Raw genomic sequence first — 23,415 nt, forward strand, 5'->3', positions numbered from 1 at the left:
CTCAGCTTCCATCCCAGAGCGCAAACAGATAAGCGCAATCAGGGCTCGGGCCGCGCTTGTAAAATTATTCAACACACAATAAGATCGTCAATCGATTGCCTTTAAATAAGCCGATCGAACCACTGCCGGCTTAGTACCGCGATGGCCCTCTTCAAAGTCGCGTTTTTGGGCGCAGTTGCGCTTGCCTTAGTAGCTGGGGAGTTACGATTCCCTCTGGGGAAAATCGGAGTCGATGCGGACGTGAAGCAGACGATTGCTCCGCTCCAGGAGGTCGACGAGAGCTACCGGCTTCCGTCGGATTCCGTTCCGACCCACTACACGATCCACCTGCGGACAACGGTCCACGAAGGCGATAGGCCTTTCAAGGGAAGCGTCGAGATTCACCTGAATGTGGTCAACCCAACGGATAAAATTGTCGTGAATAACCGCGAGCTGGTGATCACTTCGGCTGTGCTGTACCGAGTGCAAGATGATGTTCTGGCCGAGATCGATCGACCTGTTCCGGAGAATGACGAAACCAGACAACTGCTGACCTTCCAGTGTGCGATGCAGCTTGGAGTTGGTGCTTACGTGTTGAAGGTCGAATACAACGGAAATTTGCAAAGGGACTCTCCAAGCGGATTCTTCCGCAAGTATTACCGCGATGAGAATAACCGTGATCGCTACCTGGCTTCCACGCAGTTTGAACCAACCCGTGCCCGGATGGCCTTCCCATGTTACGATGAACCAACGCTGAAGGCTACGTTTACCGTTTCAATAACTCACCACAAAACGTATAACGCCGTGTCCAACATGCCGGTAGAAGCGCTGGTAGAGGACACTGATGATCCGGAGTTCGTAACTACCACCTTCGAGAAGTCACAGATCATGTCGACGTACCTGCTGGCATTCGTCGTCTCGGACTTTGAAACCAGAACCTACGGAATGCAGCTGATCCACGCACGACCGAACGCCATCGAAGAGACCGCGTTCGCGCTTGAAGCCGGCGAGAAGACGCTGCTCGAGCTGAGCTTGTACACGGACATTTCGTACTACAACTACATGCCAAAGCTGGCCCAGATCGCCATCCCGGACTGGGGATCCGGAGCGATGGAAAACTGGGGCCTGGTGACCTACGGCGAGCCGGCACTGCTGTTCAACCCGGAGGTCAACACGTACCGCACCAAAAAGGGCATCGCAACGGTCATTGCCCACGAGTACGCTCACCAGTGGTTCGGTAATTTGGTGACCACGGATTGGTGGAAGTACATCTGGCTAAACGAAGGATTCGCCACGTTGTACGGATACTACGGCGCTCATTTGGCCTATCCGGAGGAGGAGTACATGGACCTGTTCCAGCTGGACGTGCTGCAGCTTGCTCTTGGACCGGACTCGACTGAAGCAACGCGACCAATGAACTGGAATGCGGCTACACCCGGCGAAATTTCCGGCCTGTTTGATCGAGTTGCCTACGAAAAGTGTGAGTATGACCAGATTTGATACAGTGATCCTTTTCTAAAGATTTCTTCACGAACTTCCAGCTGGAAGCGTGCTGAACATGTTCCGCATTGTCCTCGGGGATGCCAACTGGAGAACCGGTCTCAAGACGTACCTTTTGAGCCGCCAGCTTGCTGCTGCTACCGATGATGATCTGTACGCCGCACTACAAAGTGCCATATCGGGCAAGCGCATGATCCCCGATACGATGACGGTGAAGGAGGTCATGGAGTCGTGGACCAATGTTGCTGGATACCCGGTGCTGAATGTTCGAAGAAACTACCAGTCCAAGGAGTTGATTCTGTCCCAGGATCGTTTCCTAGCTGATAAGAAGCTTCCCAGCGATCACGTTTGGTACATTCCGTACAATTTGGCTGATCAGCGCGATCCGAACTTTGAGCTGAACCATTTCCTGTGGCTGACGACCAAGGCTGCCAAGGTTCTGGTTGGTACCGAGCCCGAACATTGGCTGATCTTCAACCGACAGCAGTTTGGATATTATCGCGTAAACTACGACTCTCGAAACTGGGAGATGCTTACGGAAACTATGGTGCGTACTCCTGAAGCAATTCATCACTACAATCGTGCCCAGCTGATTGATGACGCGTTCAACCTTGCCAAAGCGGACCTGCTGGACTTTGGCGTTGTTCTACGAATGCTTACGTCTCTCACCAACGACTACGATTACCTCCCGTGGGCCGCAGGCAACAACGCGCTCAACTACCTGTACAACAAACTTCGCGGAACGGAGCATTACGAGGGATTCGTGTACTACGTTCACACACTGATTGGCAACATCTACACGTCACTCTCGGTCGTGACCGTCGACGAGCAGGAAACGCTGAAGCAGCGGTACCTCAAGCAGCTGATTTCCACGTGGGCCTGCCGAATCGGCTATTCCGAATGCCTGGACAAGACCCACGAAGCGTTTAGTGCTGCCGTTCGGGACAACACCAAGGTGCATCCGGATGTCGCTACGGTAGTCTACTGTTACGGCATGCACCGTGCAACAGATGAGGAGTTCGTCGCAATGTACAAGCGGATGTTCAACTCGCAGAACAGTGCCGAACGAACTCTGCTGATCGATGCGCTGGGATGTTCGCAAAGCATGGATCAGCTAGATGCGTTCCTGACGACTTCGATCGGTGCCGGAGTTGGAATCGAGGTCAACTATTTCGAAGCGGAGCGTACCCGAGTTCTGCAAGCCGTCTACTCGGCTTCCCGGACAGGAGTTGATGCACTGATCAAATTTTTGGACGATTGGGATATTGCCGACGATCTGATCTACTACTTGGAGCAACCGGTGTTCAACAGTGCCATCGCAGCCATTGCGGCTCGCACAAACACCGAGCAGGAGCTGAACCAGCTGAAGCAGCTTTTCGCGACCGTTGGAGAAATGGCGCCCGAGAATGTCGTCAGCGCTGCGCTGGAGACGGTTCAATCCAACTTTGACTGGCACTCGAGCCTGGAAGGCGTGATTGTGGCGGAGTTCCTGGAGAAGTACGCCGGGTGGGTTGAGGCTTAGATGTACAATCTCGCTGAATAAACCAAGTTTGATACTAAACAATTTATTCGTGCTTATTTGAGAATCCCTTTATTGGTCGAAAAATAGATCGTAGTCAATCTAAGCCAGTAGCTTCAACGATTGGGTTTGATAGGCTCGTAAAGATATTGAAAATCTTATCAGGTGATTTATTACCCGTTGGCGGACAGCAATAAAAAGTGGCACTTTAAGCCACCGGAGCTTTAGTAAGGGTGCGGACTTGGCTAGAAAGTGAACGAGCATGGGCTGGAAGGAAGTGTTTCTCTGTGCGCTGGTAGTGTCCGTTGTGGTGTCCGAAAATCCGATATGGCGCAAGCTGGAGGGAGACCTAGAGCCGGAAGCTGAAGCAGAAGTTGCACCGTTCCAGGAGGTCGATGAATCCTACCGACTTCCAACGGTTACTGCTCCAACGCATTACAATCTGCATCTTCGAACGGCAATCCACCGCAACGAGCGTACGTTCCAGGGAACGGTGGAGATCTTCCTAAATGTACTGCAAGCTACCGACAAGATCACGATCCTCAACCGTGACCTGGTTATTCGAAGAGTGACGCTGTATAGAGATGGAGCTGAGCCTGAACTTTTGGAGACTCCACCCTTCGACACCGATCCAAGGACGGAACATCTCACGATCACCAGTTCGCAGCAGCTTGCGGTTGGAAGTTACATGATCAAGGTCGAGTTCGACGGCAGATTGCAGGAAAACAACAATATGGGATTTTTCAGATCGTCATATCTGGACAACAACGGAAATCGTCGATACCTGGCGTCCAGCAAGTTCGAACCCACCCACGCCAGATCGGCCTTCCCGTGCTACGACGAACCCCGTCTGAAGGCCACCTTCACGTTGTCCATTACCCACGGAAAGGACTACCACGCCGTTGCCAATATGCCTCAAGAAGGTGAACTGGAGCCGGACCAGGACGACGCCGACTTTGTCACGACTCACTTCCAGAAATCGACCAGAATGTCCACCTATCTGTTAGCGTTTGCCGTGTCGGACTTTGCGATCCGAACTAGCGGTTACCAGACGGTCTACGCACGCTCGAACGTATTCGAAGAGACGGAATATCCGCTACAGGCCGGCGTGGACATTCTGAACGCGCTGAGCGCGTACACGAGAGTGGAATACACCGATCATATGCCTAAAATGACTCAAATTGCTATCCCTGATCGGGGCACTGGGGCAATGGAGAATTGGGGCTTGGTCGCGTACGGGTGAGTTGCACAAGTCGCTTATCAAATATCAAATCCATTGTTTCCCTCTTGATAAGCAGACTATTAGATTGCCGTCATAACTGTCTGGTCGGCTAAAAATATCGAACTTGTGTCTTTCCAGTGAACCCGTGCTGCTGTTCAACCCGTCCGTAAACACCTATCGAAACAAGAAGACCGTTGATACCATCATCGCCCACGAGTACGCCCACCAGTGGTTCGGAAACCTGGTCAGTCCCGACTGGTGGGACTACATCTGGCTGAACGAAGGATTCGCCACGGTGTACGAGTACTTGGCGGCGCAGCTGGCCTACCCGGAGAAGCGGTACATGGACCTGTGGAACGTGGAGGTCATTCACAACGCGTTCGCCGCCGATGCCCGCGAGTCGATCCGACCGATGACCTGGAATGCGGCTTCGCCGAGTGAGATCGCCGCGCTGTTTGATACTATTGCGTACAGTAAAGGTATGGTGATCGTGAAAAGGTGTTCGGTTCAAAATTTAGTATTTTTTGCATTTTTTTTTTTTTGCAATTTTAGCAGTTTATGTTAAATTTGTATTATTTGTAAACTTTGCATTTTTTTTTTAGAAAAAAAAATAGTAAATTTAGTAAATTTTGAAAATTCTGAAAATTTTAGAAAAATATGTAAAAGTTTGAAAAATTTGTAAACATGTAATTATTTTTTTTTTGTAATTCCTGCATTTTTTAAAGTTTGATCTTTTGTAAGTTTTATAATAGTATCTTTATGTATTTATTGTCATTGATGTGATTTTTGCATTATTATTATTATTTTATTTTTTGTAGTTTTTTTGTAATTTTTATAGTATTCTGGTAATTTTTACAATTATGACATTTTGAAATATGTAAAAATTTTCTGTAAATTTAAAAAAGTTTAGTACTTTTAGTAAAATGTGTAAATTTTGTATAACTGCTGGAAAAAAAAAGTTTATTTTGAAAATTCAGACTTCTTTTTTAAAATGTTGTAAATTTCAATTGGTAGAATTTATAAACACGTAAATTTTTAAATAAAATTTTTACCAGCCTTATCCGAAGTGAAATTTTTCCTAGACCTTCGGATAATCGAGTCTGGACTGTAATTTTTTGAAATTTTTGTATTGTTTGTTGTTTATGTAGTTCTTGAATATTTAGCATCGATTTTCAAAACAGACTTCGTTTTTATCTAGTTAGTAAATTGGTTTAATCGTTTTGCTAAATGATCGTGTTTTACTTATTTTATACTGAAACAAACTGTCAAATCAACGTTTTCCCCTGAATTTTTTTTTGCTGAAAATGTGGTTTGAATAATTGCTAACTTTTTGTAACTATTTCAAAACATCTATGTTGATTTTAGCCGGCAGCGTGTTGAACATGTTCCGCGTCGTATTCCAAGACGAAAACTGGCGCGTAGGTCTGCTGGAGTACTTCAACCAACGGCTTCTGGACGCGGCCGTTGCTGATCATCTGTACGACGGACTCCAACTGGCAATACAAGGAAAGGATGTCTACCCAACCGGATTCACCGTCAAACAGTTGATGGATTCGTGGACTACCGCCCCGGGCTTCCCTCTACTGACGGTTAAGCGAGACTACAAGAACGGTCAAATCTACCTCTCTCAAGAGAGATTCCTGAGTGATCGCCAATTGCCCAACAGCCACGTCTTCCACATTCCGTACAATTTCGCAACGCAAACTTCCGCAGACTTTGACAGTCTTCACTTTGACTGGTTGTCCTCGAAGGCGGCCAAGATATCGACAGAAGCAGCGGAGAACGAATGGGTGATCTTCAACAAGCAGCAAACCGGATACTATCGAGTCAATTACGACCCACAGAACTGGGAGCTGCTCATTGATGCGCTCATGACTGATCCCAGCGTGATTCACGTACAGAACCGAGCTCAGCTGATAAACGACGCCTACAATTTGGCTCGTGCCGACCGTCTGGACATGTCGCTTCCGTTGACGCTCATGAAGTACCTCGCACAGGAGACCGCGTACCCGCCGTGGGCAGCCGCCAACACAGTCCTGACCTACTTGAACAACAAACTACGTGGAACTGAACACTACCCGGCGTTCCTCAACTATGTCCACTCGATGCTGGATACGGTCTACGCTACCGTAACCGTTGACACCGTCCAAGATGGGGAAACCATGCTGGACAAATATCTGAGACAGAGCATCACCACGTGGGCGTGTCGCATCGGAACTACAGACTGTCTCACCCGTACGGAAGCTGCCTTGAAGCAAGCCGTTCAGAGCAATATCCCAGTCCATCCGGACGTTTCCAGTGTGGTCTATTGCTACGGTATGCACAACTCAGGAGAAACGGAATTCGTTTGGTTGTACAACCGACTCCACACCTCAAAGAATCAAGCCGAGCGATCGCTGCTCATCGACTCGCTCGGATGCTCCCAGAATAAGGAGTACCTCAAAGCATACCTGATGTCCGCGTTCGGAACCAACAACCTGCTCTCAACGGAGCGAACGCGCATTGTTTCCGCTGTGTACTCGACCAGCCGAGCGGGAGTGGACGCTATGATCGAGTTCCTGATGGACGAGACCATCGTGGACGAGTTCATCTCCAGCTTGGGCGTTGGTACGCTGAACAACGCAATTGCGAACATTGCCGCTAGGACGAACAATGCTGCCGAGCAGCAACAGCTGGAAGATTTGCTGGGCAAGCTGGGAAGCAGAGTTAGCGCTAGTACTGCGGCCGCTGCCAGGGCTACCGTGGCCAGCAACTTCTACTGGTTCAACACACTGGAGGGGCTGATTGTGGGAGAGTTTTTGGAAGGATTTGTTGAAGCTTAGAAAATGTTTAATACTGTATGAATAATATGTAATAAAATAATTAAATTGGAGATTTTAAAGTGCTTATTTAATGCTTGTAGGACAAATATTTTATTTATTTTTGGCTTTTGCTTATAAAGCCATGGAATCGCAAATAGCTCAAAAATATTTGTGTCGTACACTAGGGAGAACCTGAAAAAATACATTTGAGATAATCCTTGGCTCGTTCCTCAGACAAAAATAAGTAAATGTGCGAAATTTGAGCCGAATCGGTTAAGGTTATTCTCGATTTCATTGGTAGGTTTTCAAACACGCACGAAGCAAAATGTTCATCGTTCGGTCAAAACGTTCATCGTTTATGCAAAACGAGAGAGAATTGAGAGAAAAAATACAATTTCCGGTCTCTTTTCGCTCAATTCTCTCCCATTTATCATCGAATTCCTTCATTTTCTTGACATTCGCGTCCTACTTCCTACTCCCTGATTCCTGTTTGTGTCATTTTACATGCATTAAAGTTCATCGCTCATCAATTTGAGTTCATTGTAAGTGCTCGTTTGAAAACTTACCAATGAAATCGAGAATAGATTGCTGATCGTTTCGCTGAAAGCATATGTGTCAGTTTAGGCTGACTTCAACGACTTCAACGATGCATTGCATGAAAACAATGGCGCGAAGCGAGAGAAGAGAGGCTAGCAAAGAGAGAGAAGAGAGAAAAGCCTTTTTACAGATTGATCGCTAGAAGCAAAAACGCCGCCGCGGTCAAAAGTGGTTTGCTCGTGGCACGTCAGTTCGTTCAGGGGTCGCTATAGGCAATCAAACGTCAAAATTACCCCCCGTTAGAGGGCGCTGAAACTTGAGGTGATGTTTTCATTATAACCAACAGCGAGTAAATTGGTTTGAAATTTGAAATTGTTTTATTTCATCATAAAATCGACATTTGTAGCAAATTATACAATTTTCAGGTAAGAAATAAGTATCTTAATTGTTATAAACGAATATATTCTTGTGATGTCCGATTTAACCGGTTCATTATCTGATTAAAAAAAGGAAAAGTTTTATTCAACCAAAACCTAATTAATCAATTGAGAATGTAGATTATTAAAATTTATAAATATTTTTTAAAATCACTTCTACTATTAAAGCAACGCTCTGCTTGAAAAATGTTAATTGGAATGATTTTCAAAACTAGCAATCTAACCTCATTCTCGCGTTTTCAATCCGGATCTCAGAATTTTCAATGAAAAAGGCAACTTAGCAAAAAAATCAAAAAGTCAATCGATAGAACTTTTCATTTCTTACCTCCTGTTATCTTTATTTTATTTCAAAAAATCAATTTTCTTTTAAAAAATCTTAAAATAGTTTTCACTTCCTTTTGCGATTATCGCGCAAAAACGTAAACGTAACCTTGCACAAAAGTTCTCCTACTCGAATGTAGGTAGGTGGCGAATCGAGTTTTTAGCTTTGGTTTTGGGGGCCTATTTATCGATGAAGTTTGTATGGGAGAATCCGCAAAAATGTATGAGGAAAAACATGACTTCAGAACTTCGCCGGTTTTAGGAAATTACAGTGATTTTTTTTTTATATTTTGTACCGTAATCTGGGGTGAATCGGGACTACAGTCTGAATGGGGACAGCAATTTTTAGAGCACTTAAAGCTTTTAAATTTGGAAATGAATGTACACATTTTGTTGGCCTGAGTCTGTTCTAACCGAAACCAACCAGAAAAATCAAAATACTGTGCTCCAACATGGTTAAAACTGCTGTCCCAATTCGCCCCATGTGCCCCGATTGACCCCAGTTTACGGTACTTCGTTTTGTATCTGCCAGGTGAAAAATTCCCACCCGAATTTGGATTTTTTAATATTTTTATTTTTTGAGGAGGCTTTACTATGACCAAAATGGTTGTAACTATTCGAAAATCTGTAGCTTGGTAAATTATAAAAAAAAATAAATTCATAAATTTAATTAATTAATTAATTATTTGCTTCAATAATTTAAAATTATTTTCCGATTAGTCAACCAACCAATATGCAATTAAACTTTGAATCAATAAAAGTGAAATTCCAAAATCGCAATTTTCAAGTCAGTGATTCCCAAACTATTTTCTCTCAGGTGATCTTCTATAGCACAACTCAATTTTGACTATGTGGCGATCATATGTTTATTTTTAGATAAAATTTTAAATAAATAAAAACTATCTAGATTTTTGAGTTATCATTAAATTTTTTAAGGATTTACCATTTTGATTTAACTAAATTTGCTGTATCTTGATTCTGAAGTTACAACAACTAATTGTTAAAAACGTTACCTAATCCACCTCATTTATAGAGTGATTCCAACCCCCCTAACGTGATCGCAGCACCTTAGAGGTCCTAATAAAAATAAGTGATGACTAAAAAACAGACTACCTACAGACTTTTTGTCAAGGTTACACAGACACCGCCTTTGAGGAAAATGGTATCCCTCTTCACGGCTTTTTCATGGCGATCAGACCCGACCATTTGAGGTTATGTAAATTCAGACCAACTGCTTGTAATTTTAGATAGGTAAGTCAGATCTAAAAAAATTTTAATCCACAAGAAAGGTCATTTCAGAACCTTTTTAAAAATATATAATGTGGCAGGTTTTCATGCAAAAACCACCCTTTTATGCAAACTGTGAAATTTATTATTTATATAGTTTTTTAAGCACAACTTTTGATGTGCTTTACTAAATCTTATAAATTTCAATAGGAGCTTATGGGACCCAAAGACGAATCGAATGAGGCCAATACGGACAAAATCGGCTCAGCCAGTGACGAGATATTCCAGTGACATTGATTCGGTACACATGTCTACATACAGCCAAACACACAGACATTTGCTCAGCTGGTGATTCTGAGTCGATATGTACAAATGAAGGTAGGTCTAGGAGGTCTAACTAAAAAGTTCATTTTTCGAGTGATTTTATAGCCTTCCCCCAGTAAGGTGAGGAAGGCAAAAAGCAAAATTGTTCAGAACAAGATGTGTTTCCACTGTGTGTGTGCTTCATACGCAACAGGCGATGACCAGCAGCGAAATAGTGAGAAAGTATATTATTTGTCAGACTTGGATTAAGCTTATACAGCTTATAACTTATTTAAATCCCGGAAACTCAATATTTTTCTAAACATGTAGTAACTTTATCGAATTGATGTTTCGAATTTGAATTGATCAGAACATCCCTTCTCACAATACAGAGCGCAAAGTTGTATGAACTCACGAAAAATGTAAAATAAAAATAAAATTTAGGGAGACGCAGAAAATTACTCAGATCTAAAGTTTTTTTTGTTATTTTCGAAGGACACACACCAGTTTGATTGGATTAATTTTCTTTATTTATCCTTCTTAGAATACATAAGCACAGTAGCTAGTTCTAAATTAAAATTATCAATGCAACGTTTCCTATTCAATTTATAAAGATCAGCTGAAATTGTCCTGTCGCCCTCACGATTTTTCCGATCGTCCTTGGTAAGCACAGATCTTTCCTCTTCCCGATTGCCCAATTTCAGCCGACTTGTGTCCTAACAAAAAACAAAAAAAAGTAAATCATAGCTTCGCAATCATCACTAGCAAAAAAAAAAAGGTTTGCTCTGCTTTTCCACGTCGACGATTTTTTTTCCATCCCACGATGAGAGAAAAGCCAAACCCAAAAAAAATAAACACAGCAGCGATAGGGATTCCAAATCCAAATCCAGAGATCATGTACAAATCCATTACATTCGACATATTTTTTTTACACAATTTTTGTGTTGTTTGTCTGATATGATTCGAGTTAGACTATCAGGAGAAAGTAGGTGTATTTAAGAAAGAAACTTTTTGAAGGCTACGGCGAAGATTGCAGCGAAAACAAACGTACGTCTATTCTTTGTGGTTCCTCATAAAAGTGTATCAATGTTTCTGTTTTGTGTTTTAAGGTGTAGATATTGGCAAGAGTTTCTTTTTTCCCGCGCTGATATTCCGGCACTCAGTCCTCGCTCTTGTTAGTTCTCACACTATTGTGCATAAAATTTCGTCAAACAGTTTTATTGTGCTTCTCAAAATGGCACCCATCGTGTGGTCACAAACTGGCTACGGCGGTGGTGGTGGTGGCAAACGGATCCTGATTTTGTCAGCCTTGATAAATGCGCCTTCAAGGTGTGATTTTTTTTTTCTCGATTCGAACGTATAGAGCTTAGTGAGCTTCAGGATTAGTAGCAATTGGAGTGGCGTTTGTTTGTGGTGCAGTTGTAGTACGTAATTATTCTATTCCATGAGCAAATATCATGACCAGCCCCGGCTCGACCATAACGTCCTCGGACATGTGCGTGTTGTCGCAGTGTAACACCAGTACGGCTTGTTTTCCTAAAATGAAACAAATTTGATCGGGAATCTCAAAATATTAACATCACCAACGAACTAACCTGGAATTCGCCGGCAGACGTAGTTCTCGTATATCCGGCGATTATTTTGGCGGGTTTCTAGTGAGCTCAGACCGCGGGGCCACCGCCGCTCGTGGCAGTTCTCCATCAGGTCGTCGAGAATGTGAGGCGGGCAGCCGGATTCGGAGAGTGCTCGTTTGATCATCAGCTGGGCAGCAAAAAGAAGGATTTTTAGTTGTTTTACTGTTGGACATTTGGCCTGACTGCTGGACTTGATCACCGAACGTACGTACCTGCAGCGCGTCATCGGGAGTTGAGATCATTCCACCCCACCGAGTGACTCGTGCCCTCGCCAGTCCATTGCTCCATCTGGTCACTTCGTCCCGCTCCATCTGATCGGCGATAGCTCGCATCGCGGGATTCGACACGCGCATCGCCCTCATAAAATCCTTCACCAGGTTCAGTTCCCGCTTCAGCTCGTTTATCACCAGGTTTTGATCGTTGATTTCGTTCTTCAGCTCGCTCATCTTCTGCTGCTGGTTGTGCACCAGCGAACGCAGCTCCCGGAAGCAGTTGTGGTCCTTGTACTCGTCCTTCGGAATCACGAAGCCGCAGCCCTTCTCGCACGGCAGTGGCCGCTTCGGGTTGTGTTCGCACTCTTCGATGTGGGTGGCCAACGTGTCCAGCTTGAGCACCAGCGTACACCCGTACATGGCATTCTCGCAGCTAATGTTGAGTCGCGACAGGAGATTGCGCAGAATTCTTGGCACCGCTCGGAGATTACTGTTGGTGATGGGATTCCGGTCCACCGGGCAGGTCGGCTGCCGCGATAGCCACTCTGTGATGCAGGCTCGACAGAACGCGTGCTCACATGCTACCGCCTGGAAGTGAAAGGGAGGGATTGTATTTGGGGTCTTTAGAAGGATAGCCCTAGGAGAATCGTTGCCAGCGAAAGTAAGAATTTTTTCCCACAACAATTGACAAATTTCTAAATATTTTCAGATGTTAATTTTCAAAATTTTAAAATTACCGAATTTTAGAATTAAAAAAAAATCAAAATTACAAAATTAAAAGAAATTTTAGAATTTTACAATTTTGAAATTTTAGAATGTTGGTATTTTTGAATTTTGGTTTTTTGGAATTTTGCATTTTGGAATTTTAGAATTTTAGAATTTTAGACATTTTCGAAACATTTTAGATTTTTAGAATATTAGAATTTTAGAATTTTAGAACTTCAGAATTTTAGAATTTTAGAATTTTAGAATTTTAGAATTTTAGAATTTTAGAATTTTAGAATTTTAGAATTTTAGAATTTTAGAATTTTAGAATTTTAGAATTTTAGAATTTTAGAATTTTAGAATTTTAGAATTTTAGAATTTTAGAATTTTAGAATTTTAGAATTTTAGAATTTTAGAATTTTAGAATTTTAGAATTTTAGAATTTTAGAATTTTAGAATTTTAGAATTTTAGAATTGTAGAATTTTAGAATTTTAGAATTTTAGAATTTTAGAATTTTAGAATTTTAGAATTTTAGAATTTTAGAGTTTTAGAATTTTAGAATTTTAGAATTTTAGAATTCTAGAATTTTAGAATTTTAGAATTTTAGAATTTTAGAATTTAAGAATTTTAGAATTTTAGAATTTCAGAATTTTAGAATTTTAGAATTTTAGAATTTTAGAATTTTAGAATTTTAGAATTTTAGAATTTTAGAATTTTAGAATTTTAGAATTTTAGAATTTTAGAATTTTAGAATTTTAGAATTTTAGAATTTTAGAATTTTAGAATTTTAGAATTTTAGAATTTTAGAATTTTAGAATTTTAGAATTTTAGAATTTTAGAATTTTAGAATTTTAGAATTTTAGAATTTTAGAATTTTAGAATTTTGGAATTTTAGAATTTTAGAATTTTAGAATTTTAGAATTTTAGAATTTTAGAATTTTGGAATTTTAGAATTTTAGAATTTTGGAATTTCAGTGATTTTAAAACTATTGTGTACCTTTTTTGATGAAAAATACTCTTTCACGTATTCGAGCAATAAAAACGTGTCTTAGTAAAAATCCACAGCAATCAAAGGGATTGTCTCGTTTCCGTCACGAGAAATTGAAAAATGATTTTAAAGTTGTGATCACGGAAATCGAAGAGGGGTTGGGGCAACTGCAATTTTTAGAGATATGGTACAAGTTGGTCAACAGTAATTTGATTGTGCCGCCAATAAACAAAATCGAAAACTGAAAAATAGAAAATAAACATTTTTCCAAATACAGATTTTTCAAATACGGTAGGGTGACAAGAAAAAAATATTTTTTTTTGAAAATCTTAAGAGGTACCCCGTCGTTTATAACTGAGCAAAATTTGAGCCAAATCGATTAATTCGCTTTTTTTTATCGTTAAAATTTGCATGGAAAAAATCGTAAAAATGTATGGGGAAAAGCAAAAAATCAAAATTCCACTAAAAGGTGTCATTAAATGTGTCCTAATGGTCAAGTGTGAGATTCTTAGGTAAGATTTTATGACAAACAAAGAAGACGTTTTTGCATGACATGATTTTTTTTCTCCAACTGTAACGATCTTTAGCGACCCTTCAACCTTAATCTTTTCGCTCAAAATTTTCACAGTTACACAGCTGTTTTTTTTTTTTTGCAATTTTAACCAACCTCCTCTCCACAAGTCGTAAAATGGAAACAATAAATTTCACTTTTCATTGGCGCGGAAACGCGCGGCCCATACTAAGTTGTGCCCAAATACGGATCAATTGTTTCAATTAGAAGCAAAGCTACTGGATAGAACATTCATTGGCATCAATCGCCAATAAATTCGTTCGTCTATACCTACAACTTTCGTTGGACAATTATTCAATTGCTCACTTTTCTTCGAAAATGGCTCTCCACTCGGCCATTGGCTTTCTTTCGGCCCCAAAGTCGGAACCAAAAACGAGATCCCCTTCACTCGAGTGGCGAAGCTCATAATTGAATGAAAGTAAGGAAGAAAGGGAGCGACAGTTGCGTGCCAACATGTTTCGAGCAGCAGCAAGTGCATCTCTCTCCCAACTATACTACTGCACTTTGCACACACTGGTAATGGGAGGTAGTTATATTAACTCACGCAACGCGACCGACGTCCAAGTCGTCGTCGTCGTCGTCGGTTATAACTGTTGTTATCTTCATCAATTTTGCTCCGGGCTGTCGTCCGTCACCGCGTGGAGACACTTAGTCCACACGGGTTCGTGAATTTCTGGGCAAAGATTCTCCGAGGCATGATTAAAAAAAATGGAAACTGGTTGAAAAAGAAATTTGGACTCACCTGCAGTGGCTCCTCGAGCACTCCGGAGCAGATCGGACAGATCAGCTCCTCGTCCACGTCACCCTGGAAGCGCGTCAGATCGTAACCCATCTTCCCTGGGTGGGGAATCACCACCTCCGGTGGTGACCGTCACTGCTCTTCTTTCCGGTCGATCGCGTTTTATGCTTTTCACCAGTTCTTTTTGTCGAGCTTTGAACACTCTTCTCAAACGGCCCCGGGATCGGGGGTCACCGTTTCCTTTTGGTTTTTTTTTAATTTTAATTTATTACACACACTCCGCTCTCTTCGGGGCTTATCGCGTTGACTTGCTCAAGTTGGAGTTGGAGATGATGCACGCGACACACTAGCACCGCAGTAGCAGCAGTAGCGAATATTAACTAAACTACACTCACATGAGCGATGAGTTCAACACACAAAGATACAGGCAGGCAAAAAGGGATCGCGCAAAAAAAAAGTGCACAACTGGACGGGGGTCTTGAAGTTGGTGGGTGGTGACTGGTGATGGTGGTGGTGATCTCGGGGTTGTTCCTTTCTACTCCCAGCGGGCCCCCAGTCTGCGGTAGTTGTGGTCGCTGCTGTGAGGCGCTTCTTCGAGCTATAGCTCTTCGTTCGGTTCAGTGGTTCTTTCCCAAACCAAGTGAAACGAGCAACAATACGTTATTTTCATGTTTTAAGCATTCGTTAACGGTGTAATTTTGCAATAGTGGGTAGAATTCAACCTTTAAATTACTTAATTTTATTCAAAAGGTAAATGATACGAATATTTAAAAAGCATCATTTCTCAAAACAGATCGTGGTTATATATGAAGTGTTAGCAAATTGATTAGAACCAAAGTACTAAACTAATCACACCTTCTCAACATAGACTGAGTGCAGAAAAAGGGATAATAGTGCGGTCCAACGGTGTATGTAAACGTTTGGTGATGAATAATATTTTTTGAGTTAAAATCACTTAATGAAAAAATAAAACAATACCCAACGTTGTTTTTCTTGCATTTTTAGACATTTGTATCAAGAATAAATTTATATTTTAAGGTGAAACGAGAAGCTTGCCAAACACAATTTATTTTTCCCAAAATAAATTACTTTCAGTGGTACTGGTACTCGTTGAACTGTTTCACTTATGTGAAAAATGATCACCAACGCAGGAAACTGCACTTAATTTTTTTTCAGTAAAACAAATATATTATTTTTCCTTAAATACCATTATTTTTTGCCAATTAAAACATTTTAATAGTAATTTATGTTTTTATCCTTTAATATATTTTTCGGGTCTTTTTGAGGAACTGGAGTCAAAGTCGGAGTCGTCAAAACTTGAACAACTGGAATCAGAGTCGGTTAAATTTTATAAGCTATAGTCGAAGTCGAACCGGAAATTTCTGGTAGCCCGGAGTCGGAGTTATCTAAAATTCAGCAATTAGGATATTTTTTTGTTCAGTACTTGTTATAATGCAAGTAAGTTCACAAAAATCAGTTTTTTTTTATTTTTCACTAAGATCACAAAATGATATTCCTTAAGCAAACTATTTTGATAACGTTAAAAAAAAGTTGAACAAATCTCAACATTATATTTAAAAATGACAAGAACCGGGGTCACACCGATAGGATTTCAATTTATGTTTAAAATTTTATTATGCATACGTCCATGTACGTGTTTAAAAAAAATCTGTAGAGTTAAAAAAAAAGATTCATTGAAAATTGTAATTTTAAAACCAAAGTGACTTGTATAGTTACTGTCTTTGTTACAAATGTAAGCCGAAAAGTGAGCAAATTGAATTTATATGTTAAAACGATCATGAAGGCTAGGTTTATTCTAATGTTTGATTTGAAAAATTAACAATTATTTATATATGTTTATTACCTATCAATAAATTAAATGCAACTTTGAGGTTGAGTGAATTAACAGTTCAAAAGATTCACAAAAAAAAAATCAAATTTACTTACAAAATTGTACAACTGAAAATGCCTTTAAATCTGAAGATATTTAAGAATTCTGTTTCAATAACGTATTAAACTTTTAACCTAGAAACTATTATGCACTACCGTTTTGTGATTCGAACTTATTTTCGTTTAAAAAAGCTCAGTATGATTCCGTACCACTAGATTTGTATTTAATTCGAATTTTTCATTTTGCAAAAAAAATCAAGCTATCAAATTCACCCCAGTTTGCGGTATTCGGGCAAATGTAAACTGAACATGTGAGTGATGTGATTAAAAAAACGTTACTTAATCCACCTTTAGGTGGTTGGTGCCTTACTCTCATTTATAGAGTGATTCCAACCCCCCTAAAGTATCCACATAGTTTATGGATCTCCCGTAACGTGATCGCAGCACCTAAGAGGTCCTAATAAAAATAAGTGATGAGTAAAATAAAACAGACTATCTACAGACTTTTTGTCAAAATTATACAGACACCGCCTATCAGGAAAATTGCATTCCTCTACAAGGCTTTTAACATGTGAGGGTTTCATAAAAAAAAACCACCCTTTTTACCATAATTTTAATTTAATATGAAACAGTTTTTTTAACATAACTTTTTAAATACATGATAAAACTGCATGAATTTAAATAGCAACTTAGGGGACGTTAAGACGGATCGATTAAAACCATTCCGGCCAAAATCGGTTGAGCTTGTGACAAGATATTCCAGTGACATTGATTTGGTACACATGTCTACATACAGCCAAACACACAGACATTTGCTCAGCTGGTCATTCTGAGTCGATATGTACAAATGAAGGTAGATCTAGGAGGTCTAACTAAAAAGCTCGTTTTTCGAGTCATTTAAAAAAATAATGTTATTAAATTCATAGATATTTTTACTACTCATCAGGTGTCGGTGTCGAAGTAGGAGTCAACTTTTTTTTAAAAAAGAAAGCTACACAGTAAAAAATAATGTAAATTTGGAAGATGTAATTTTGGAAGGTTAAATGTTACCTCTTTTATGATGTAATTTTACCTCAATTTAGACTAAAAAAGTGACACCAGAAAAGTGGTAAAATTGCACATTTTCAGAGGTAAAATTACACATTATTTCTGACATAAAAGATGCATCTCTTTGCAGATGTAATATTACCATGTTTTTTTTTGCTGTGTAGAGTCCACATTAAGGACCTATAAAGGGAAATGAAAATTTCTGGGGAAAATATCAAACACCCAAAGTCATTCAAATTTAAGGTTGTAGTACCAAACATGCAAAAACAAAACAAAAACTACCAGATTTTTTTAAACAACAGTTTTACAATGCTTATAATTGTTATAAATTTAGTTTTTGGCCAACATTATTTCTAAATTGATTCCGACCTTGTTTTTGCATGGTCAACACAGATGTGAACTTCAAGTACCTAAATTGCATGAAATTTTGAAGCAAACCTAGTGTTACGCCATTCCGAATATGCGGCAAAGACACTTCGACTATTTCCATGCAATCGGCGACCACACTAGCTGGGATAGTTTTCTCTCCTTGGACGATCCCCCACAAGCAACGATCATCGACAACAGCATCGGCCAGCGGCTATTAGTGCCGAATGTTGTGGTGGATGGCCAAGAGAAGAAGCAGGTTGGGCTGGTGTGTAGTGTAGTCGTGCAAATTTGCTCCTTTTTCTGCTTTGCTTTGCCCACTGCTGGCGAATATCCGCACAACCCATCCGACCGACAATATGCTTGCCTTTATGCGGCCACCACAAATACACACAGAGAGCGAGCGATTCCACCCATTCACCGTCGTCACACCATCGCCTTCTTCCCCCGGGGTCTTTTCCTGTGTGTGTCCACAAAGTTGTAAAACAGGTTACACAATTTAGGTTTTTTTTGCTGAAGTTGTCCTTTTTTGCCTGTTTCCTTTTTCTTTGCTGGTGAACTCTGTCCTCTATCCAATGCACCCTGTATGGCGGCCCGGGGGACGACCCGGAGCAACACCGTAAACAACAGTTTCGTCACTGGTTTCTCTTCTTGCAGTTCTTCCGGCGTATGTGACCTCTTCTTCCTTCTGCAACCTCACGACGTTCTTTCGAAACCACCAAAGGCAAAGGCCACCGCCACAAAAAAAACTGGTTCAACACTTTCACGGCCGCTCCGGGGGCTTGCACTGAGGGCCCTAGGAACCGCCCTGAACCCTTCCTCCCTCCGTGAATTACCGCTCGTGAAATCTTTTCACGCCGTTTTCGACGCAACCCGAATCGGGGTTCCCTCGGGGACACACGGACACGGATACGAGAAACTGCACGCAGCGGCCAGCCACCACCAGCGGCCATCAAAACTTGCTCATTTCGACACACTTCTTCCACCCAACTCGGCACGGCAGCTTGCGAAAGGAAAATAAAAACCCAACAAAAACTGGCTGCTGCGCGAGAGAGGCCGAGAGAGAGAGAGAGAGAGTTTGAAGTTTGAAGGAAAGAGGTAAGGCAAATAAACGGGGTTGCACTGTATTAGTGAGAGGAGTTGTCAAATTAGGATTCTTGGTCATCTTGGTTGATACTTCTGAAATTTGTTTGAAAATTCCTATTTGCCGTGTTTAGAAATTTGGCAAATGGCCCAAAAGTAATTTTCAGTAATAATTTGAATGTTGAGAAGCTCAACCATTCAGCACTTGCCTGGAAAACTATTAAGACCGAAAACAAATACTCGGTGAAACCTCGTTGGATTAATGTAAGACTCGTGCTGAAAAAAATCTTCTTATTCTAACCTGCTCAAAAACCTACTTCGACTTTGAAAAAGATAATCTTAAGAAAATGCAAAAAAAGCAAAGCAATCCTTTTTAACGACGCCCGGGTCTTTTGTGGCCTCTGTTGCAAGTTTCTGCTCATTTCTAGGCGTCCGAAGGTTATGTGGCGTCCGAAGGTGAGTCACTCAAAACCTCTTTTACGCATATGGACCAAGTTTTACTTCCCCATCCGATAGAAGGCCAGGAGGATAAGGCGGGAATCGAACCCGCGCCCCATAGCAACTTAGGGATCGGCAGCCGAAGCCGCTATCCACAGCGCAAGGAAAAAATGCAATAATATCAAAACAAGAAAATATTGAATTCTAGTAACACTACGATAGATGTTCTGTTATTATTTTTCAGCATTTCTATATGAAAGTCAAACAAAAAATAAAAGAGCTTCGATTTGACTCTTAGAAAGAATATCCAGTTGCATTCAAAAGGAACATCTTCTAGGATTTTGTTCCAGAAGTTGAGCAAAATTCGTAAAAATCTAATATTTTAGAATTTCATTTTTTTTAAAGAATTCTCTCAAATATTCGCTCGTATTATAACAGGAACATGTTTCCAAGACTCAAAGAAAGCATTTACAATCATTTGTTAATTGGAAAATTCCCTTCCAAGTTCCTTCTTCCACGGTTTTAGCATAGCATAGCATAGCATTGGTGTCTACCCGTAGATGCTACTGTGTTATTGACCTGGACCCCCAAAAATTGCTCCGTGGACCACAGATGAAAAGTAGGAATCATCACCCCTTCACAATTTTTAAAGGTCCCTAATATCATGCTGATCAATACTGACGCCGGCAAAGAAATTGAAAATTTCTTCAAAAGAATTCTCTCAAATTATCGCTGGTATTATCACAAGACCCCCAGAAAGCAATTCCAATCATTGGTTGGTTGGAAGATGCATAAAAACCATCTTCCCATATTTTGTACCAGAAGCTGAGCGAAATTCAAAAAATAATCTTCTTATGCATTTCGTATTGCGCCGACTCTAAGGTCAAATATTCACTCATATTATGATTGGAATATGCTTTAATTCACTGCAGAGTATGTTCTCTGTCAATGGTTTCGTTTATTTTGACCAATATTCGCTGGTAGATGGCATGATGTTTTTGAAACCTGGAAGATGAGCCTGGAAGCTGGAAGCTAACATGTGATAGCTCTTTGAATGGGAGTCAAAGTTAAACGTCCATATCTGGAGTTTTTTTTTTTTTTTTTTTTGAAAAAGTCCAATAAACCAATTTTTTAGTTTTTGGGTGTTTTTGAAACCGCCTTGAGTTTTTTTTTTCGCAAAATTATTTTTATTAGGTCCTTTTCGGTACTGGGACCTGATTAGGACCGAGTCGGCTTTTGCAATTACATTTGACTTAATAGTTACAGAGGATCTTGTGTGTAAATGTTAGTGGGAGGGGAGCCGATTACCCGCGGCCTACTCGGGGTTAGTAGGGAAGGGATTGATGTTAAAGACAAGGCGTGGGAAGGGAAGGGGGATTGTGTAGGGGTCTTGGTTGGCTCTGCTGGCCTTTGCTTTTGTCCTCAGCCGCAACTCGACCGCCTTGTATTAAAAAACACCCAAGAAGCAAAAACTGAAAATTTGGTTGATTGGACCTTTTTTTAAAAAAAAAAACTCCAGATATGTTTAGTCAATTCACCGTTCATTTCAAAATGATATTGAAAAAAATACTATTCAATATAAGTGCTGAAAAGTTGATTCGCGAAAAGTAGTACTTTTCAGTCCTTGTATCGAAAAGTATTTCTTATCAATTCTGTTATTTTTGATGAAGAAAGGTAGGTGTTTTGTCATTCGAGAATGACAGTAATAGTAGGTAGTTTCACAATGAAGTTGCAAACATCTGGAGGAACATGGGAAAACTGGAGGAACATGGGAAAAGGGCGGATAAGCAACCTGCAACCTGATTAATGTTTTTTTACGCAATGGTTTCGAATTCAGGAACCCAATGCTGTATTGCACAAATTTGAGAGATACAGAAACAGGCGCATGAGACAGCTTTAAATTCAATGACTGCGGCAGACTATAGAATAATAACACATAAAAACATACTGAAATTGTAGATAAGTACTAATAACAATTATAATTTAATAATAACAATGTCTAGTTCTGCCGAAAAGAAAACTCTTGGTAAAACCATATGTTTAACTATTTTTTGGCGAGATCGTATCTTGTATCAGTTCAACACACAGTATTACACAACCAACACCGGTGCGGTACTTACCTTCACTGGCAAGCGTTTTCGTCACGCTCAACGTTTGTCGCAGGAAATTCATTGTGCTGAAAAACAGAGTTATTATTAATACATCGTGTTATGTTGTAAAACACCGAATGCAACCTACCTGAACAAATTTGATGCTTTGGCACCCGATGAAATCCAAAACTGCACGATGTTTTCGCACTCACGAGCTTACTTTCGCACTTGTGTTTACCAACAGCAGCGCAGGGACAGGAACGAACTGTCACTGTCACATTTTGGTAGAGGGTTCCGCTATCAGGGTCGAAACTAAAAAGGTCGAAATAGGGGAAATATACCCATTTTAATCACTCTAAGCCGTTCGACCAATTCTCATCACTTTTGCCGTTTTCCGCTATTAAATCAACATTTTCAGATGTATCAACAATGAAGAGTTGCTTGCTCACTTTTATTTGAGCTATTTATTACTTTGGAACAGTCAAAAACACTCTAAGAAAGCTGTAATTCATGAGCAAAGTGCTGATAGGCCGATAATAGAAATAGGCTGAAAAAGGGTATGGTTCCCCTCGAGGGGGACGTCACTCCTGCGTTCACCGAGCGATAAAGCTCCCCTTTCAAACCTTTGCAGCGCTAACATTTGCTTTTCCGCTTTAACTTGCTTTAACTCGCGTTAACCGCGATAACTTGCTTTTTGGCTTACCTTTTGTTGCGATCTCGCATCAGACTGCTCGATTTTTTTTGACAGCGAGAACTGTCAAAAGCAAATGACAGTTCTCGTTGTCAAACCATTCGAGCAGTTTGTTTTGTTTTCCTCTTGAAAGAAAAGGGACAAATCATCCGCCGGAACCGTTTCCTGCGCCTGCCACAGGTTTGTGTTCCGGGGACTCGAGACGGCTTCATCACTGGCTCGGTCTTTCGTAGATTTCGTGGTGGAGACAGCCTTCTCAGGTTGGGAATCTGCAAAAAGGATTGACCTGGAACGGCCAAGAAGAGCACGCCCTACATCGACGGGACGCGGTCCGTCTTCAAGTGTGCCACCCGGACGAACCTTCCCAGTGCCGCTGGTCTGAGCAGATACAAGTTGTAACAATATCGACGAATCGTGCGCATTTGCTTCCGGAGTTGATCAAGTCGACTTGAGGCGAGCAGGCTGAAGGAACCGTGGAAAAGAGTGGTGCCAACCTGGAGGTGGTCAGGGTGATCCTTGAGCTGGCCGTGATAATTAGGGCATTCTAAAATCTGTCGGAGTGCTTATTGGAACTGGCCGGAATCTGGTTCGAGAAAACTCACGATGTTAAAGTGACTAAGTGATCGAAAAGGAAAATGCAAAGGAACAGAACGACAATGTCAAGGCCTCCATCATGATACTCCAAGAGTCAAGATTGCGGAAAACGGTAGATTGAGGAAGCGAAGAAAACGGTAGGTTAAATATATCCAACATCTTAATAAGCTGCTAAGTTTCTGTTCTTTTCTTCTTTCTAATCACTCCAGTGCATAGAGGAAGTCACGAACGGTTTCGATGCTATCGGTGCCAGGTACGGCTGGTTCTGCAGCCAACAGTGGATCGTCGTCCAGTTAGGAAAACAGCTCCTAAAACCAGGAGATGACAAAACGCCGCTTCGCAAGAAAAAGAAGAAGTAAGACGCAACACTTCTGTGTAGTAACTAATAAATTGTAGTAGGATGCGTTTTTTAATAAATAAATCTTCCGCTGAAGGAATCTAAACTGTATCTAAAAAAAATCTTTTTTTTTATAATTTTATCACTGATTTTATTCGATGAGAAAACGGGCGAGATCGGAGC

General features: G+C 41.0%; 3 protein-coding genes and 1 long non-coding RNA gene across 7 annotated transcripts in view; 2 read left to right on the forward strand and 2 right to left on the reverse strand.

Moving 5' to 3' along the window:
- Positions 1–21,892, reverse strand: part of LOC120414355 (40S ribosomal protein S12, mitochondrial) — a 29,369-nt gene extending 7,477 nt beyond the window's left edge. The window contains exons 1-2 of one of the 3 annotated variants that reach the window (XM_039575516.2): positions 21,759–21,892; positions 21,641–21,696 (exon numbers count right to left, since the gene is read on the reverse strand). In XM_039575516.2, the coding sequence (XP_039431450.1) occupies positions 21,641–21,692 (52 nt within the window). In that variant the 5' untranslated portion in view covers positions 21,693–21,696; positions 21,759–21,892. Of the gene's footprint in view, positions 1–18,071; positions 18,538–18,835; positions 18,973–21,640; positions 21,697–21,758 lie in introns of those variants that run through there. The other 2 variants (XM_052710525.1, XM_039575517.2) reach the window with 2 other exon arrangements.
- On the forward strand, positions 126–7,101 carry LOC120414356 (uncharacterized). Its single transcript, XM_039575518.2, has 5 exons — positions 126–1,459; positions 1,521–2,985; positions 3,260–4,237; positions 4,359–4,699; positions 5,586–7,101. The coding sequence occupies exons 1-5, from the start codon at positions 142–144 to the stop codon at positions 7,040–7,042; spliced, it is 5,559 nt and encodes a 1,852-aa protein (XP_039431452.1). The 5' UTR covers positions 126–141; the 3' UTR covers positions 7,043–7,101.
- On the reverse strand, positions 10,363–18,976 carry LOC120414353 (E3 ubiquitin-protein ligase NRDP1). Of its 2 annotated transcripts, none has more exons than XM_039575511.2 (5): positions 18,836–18,976; positions 14,700–15,042; positions 11,693–12,280; positions 11,442–11,607; positions 10,363–11,382 (listed from the first exon to the last, which is right to left on the reverse strand). In XM_039575511.2, exons 2-5 carry the CDS (start codon positions 14,787–14,789, stop codon positions 11,279–11,281), a joined length of 948 nt encoding a protein of 315 aa, XP_039431445.1. In that variant the 5' UTR covers positions 14,790–15,042; positions 18,836–18,976; the 3' UTR covers positions 10,363–11,278. The 2 variants fall into 2 exon arrangements, with proteins under 2 accessions (XP_039431445.1, XP_039431443.1); XM_039575509.2 differs by having other exon boundaries at positions 14,700–15,081.
- Positions 21,893–22,020: 128 nt separating the features above from the next.
- On the forward strand, positions 22,021–23,304 carry LOC120414347 (uncharacterized). The gene is made up of 2 exons (XR_005605074.2): positions 22,021–23,032; positions 23,105–23,304. It is a non-coding gene; the product is annotated as an uncharacterized LOC120414347 (long non-coding RNA).
- Positions 23,305–23,415: the final 111 nt, after the last annotated feature.

Source organism: Culex pipiens, chromosome 3, assembly GCF_016801865.2.
Source record: "Culex pipiens pallens isolate TS chromosome 3, TS_CPP_V2, whole genome shotgun sequence".
NCBI lineage: Eukaryota > Metazoa > Arthropoda > Insecta > Diptera > Culicidae > Culex > Culex pipiens.

What these genes read in the sequence shown, in the direction of transcription:
- LOC120414356 (XM_039575518.2), top strand. Translation starts at nt 142, where the DNA reads ATGGCCCTCTTCAAAGTCGCGTTTTTGGGCGCAGTTGCGCTTGCCTTA. An exon ending in TCGAGTTGCCTACGAAAAGT is followed by an intron (nt 1,460 to 1,520) that starts GTGAGTATGACC and finishes ACGAACTTCCAG; the next exon opens with CTGGAAGCGTGCTGAACATG. An exon ending in TGGGGCTTGGTCGCGTACGG is followed by an intron (nt 4,238 to 4,358) that starts GTGAGTTGCACA and finishes GTGTCTTTCCAG; the next exon opens with TGAACCCGTGCTGCTGTTCA.
- LOC120414353 (XM_039575511.2), bottom strand. Translation starts at nt 14,789, where the DNA reads ATGGGTTACGATCTGACGCGCTTCCAGGGTGACGTGGACGAGGAGCTG. An exon ending in CTCCCGATGACGCGCTGCAG is followed by an intron (nt 11,608 to 11,692) that starts GTACGTACGTTC and finishes TTTGCTGCCCAG; the next exon opens with CTGATGATCAAACGAGCACT. An exon ending in CGTCTGCCGGCGAATTCCAG is followed by an intron (nt 11,383 to 11,441) that starts GTTAGTTCGTTG and finishes GTTTCATTTTAG; the next exon opens with GAAAACAAGCCGTACTGGTG.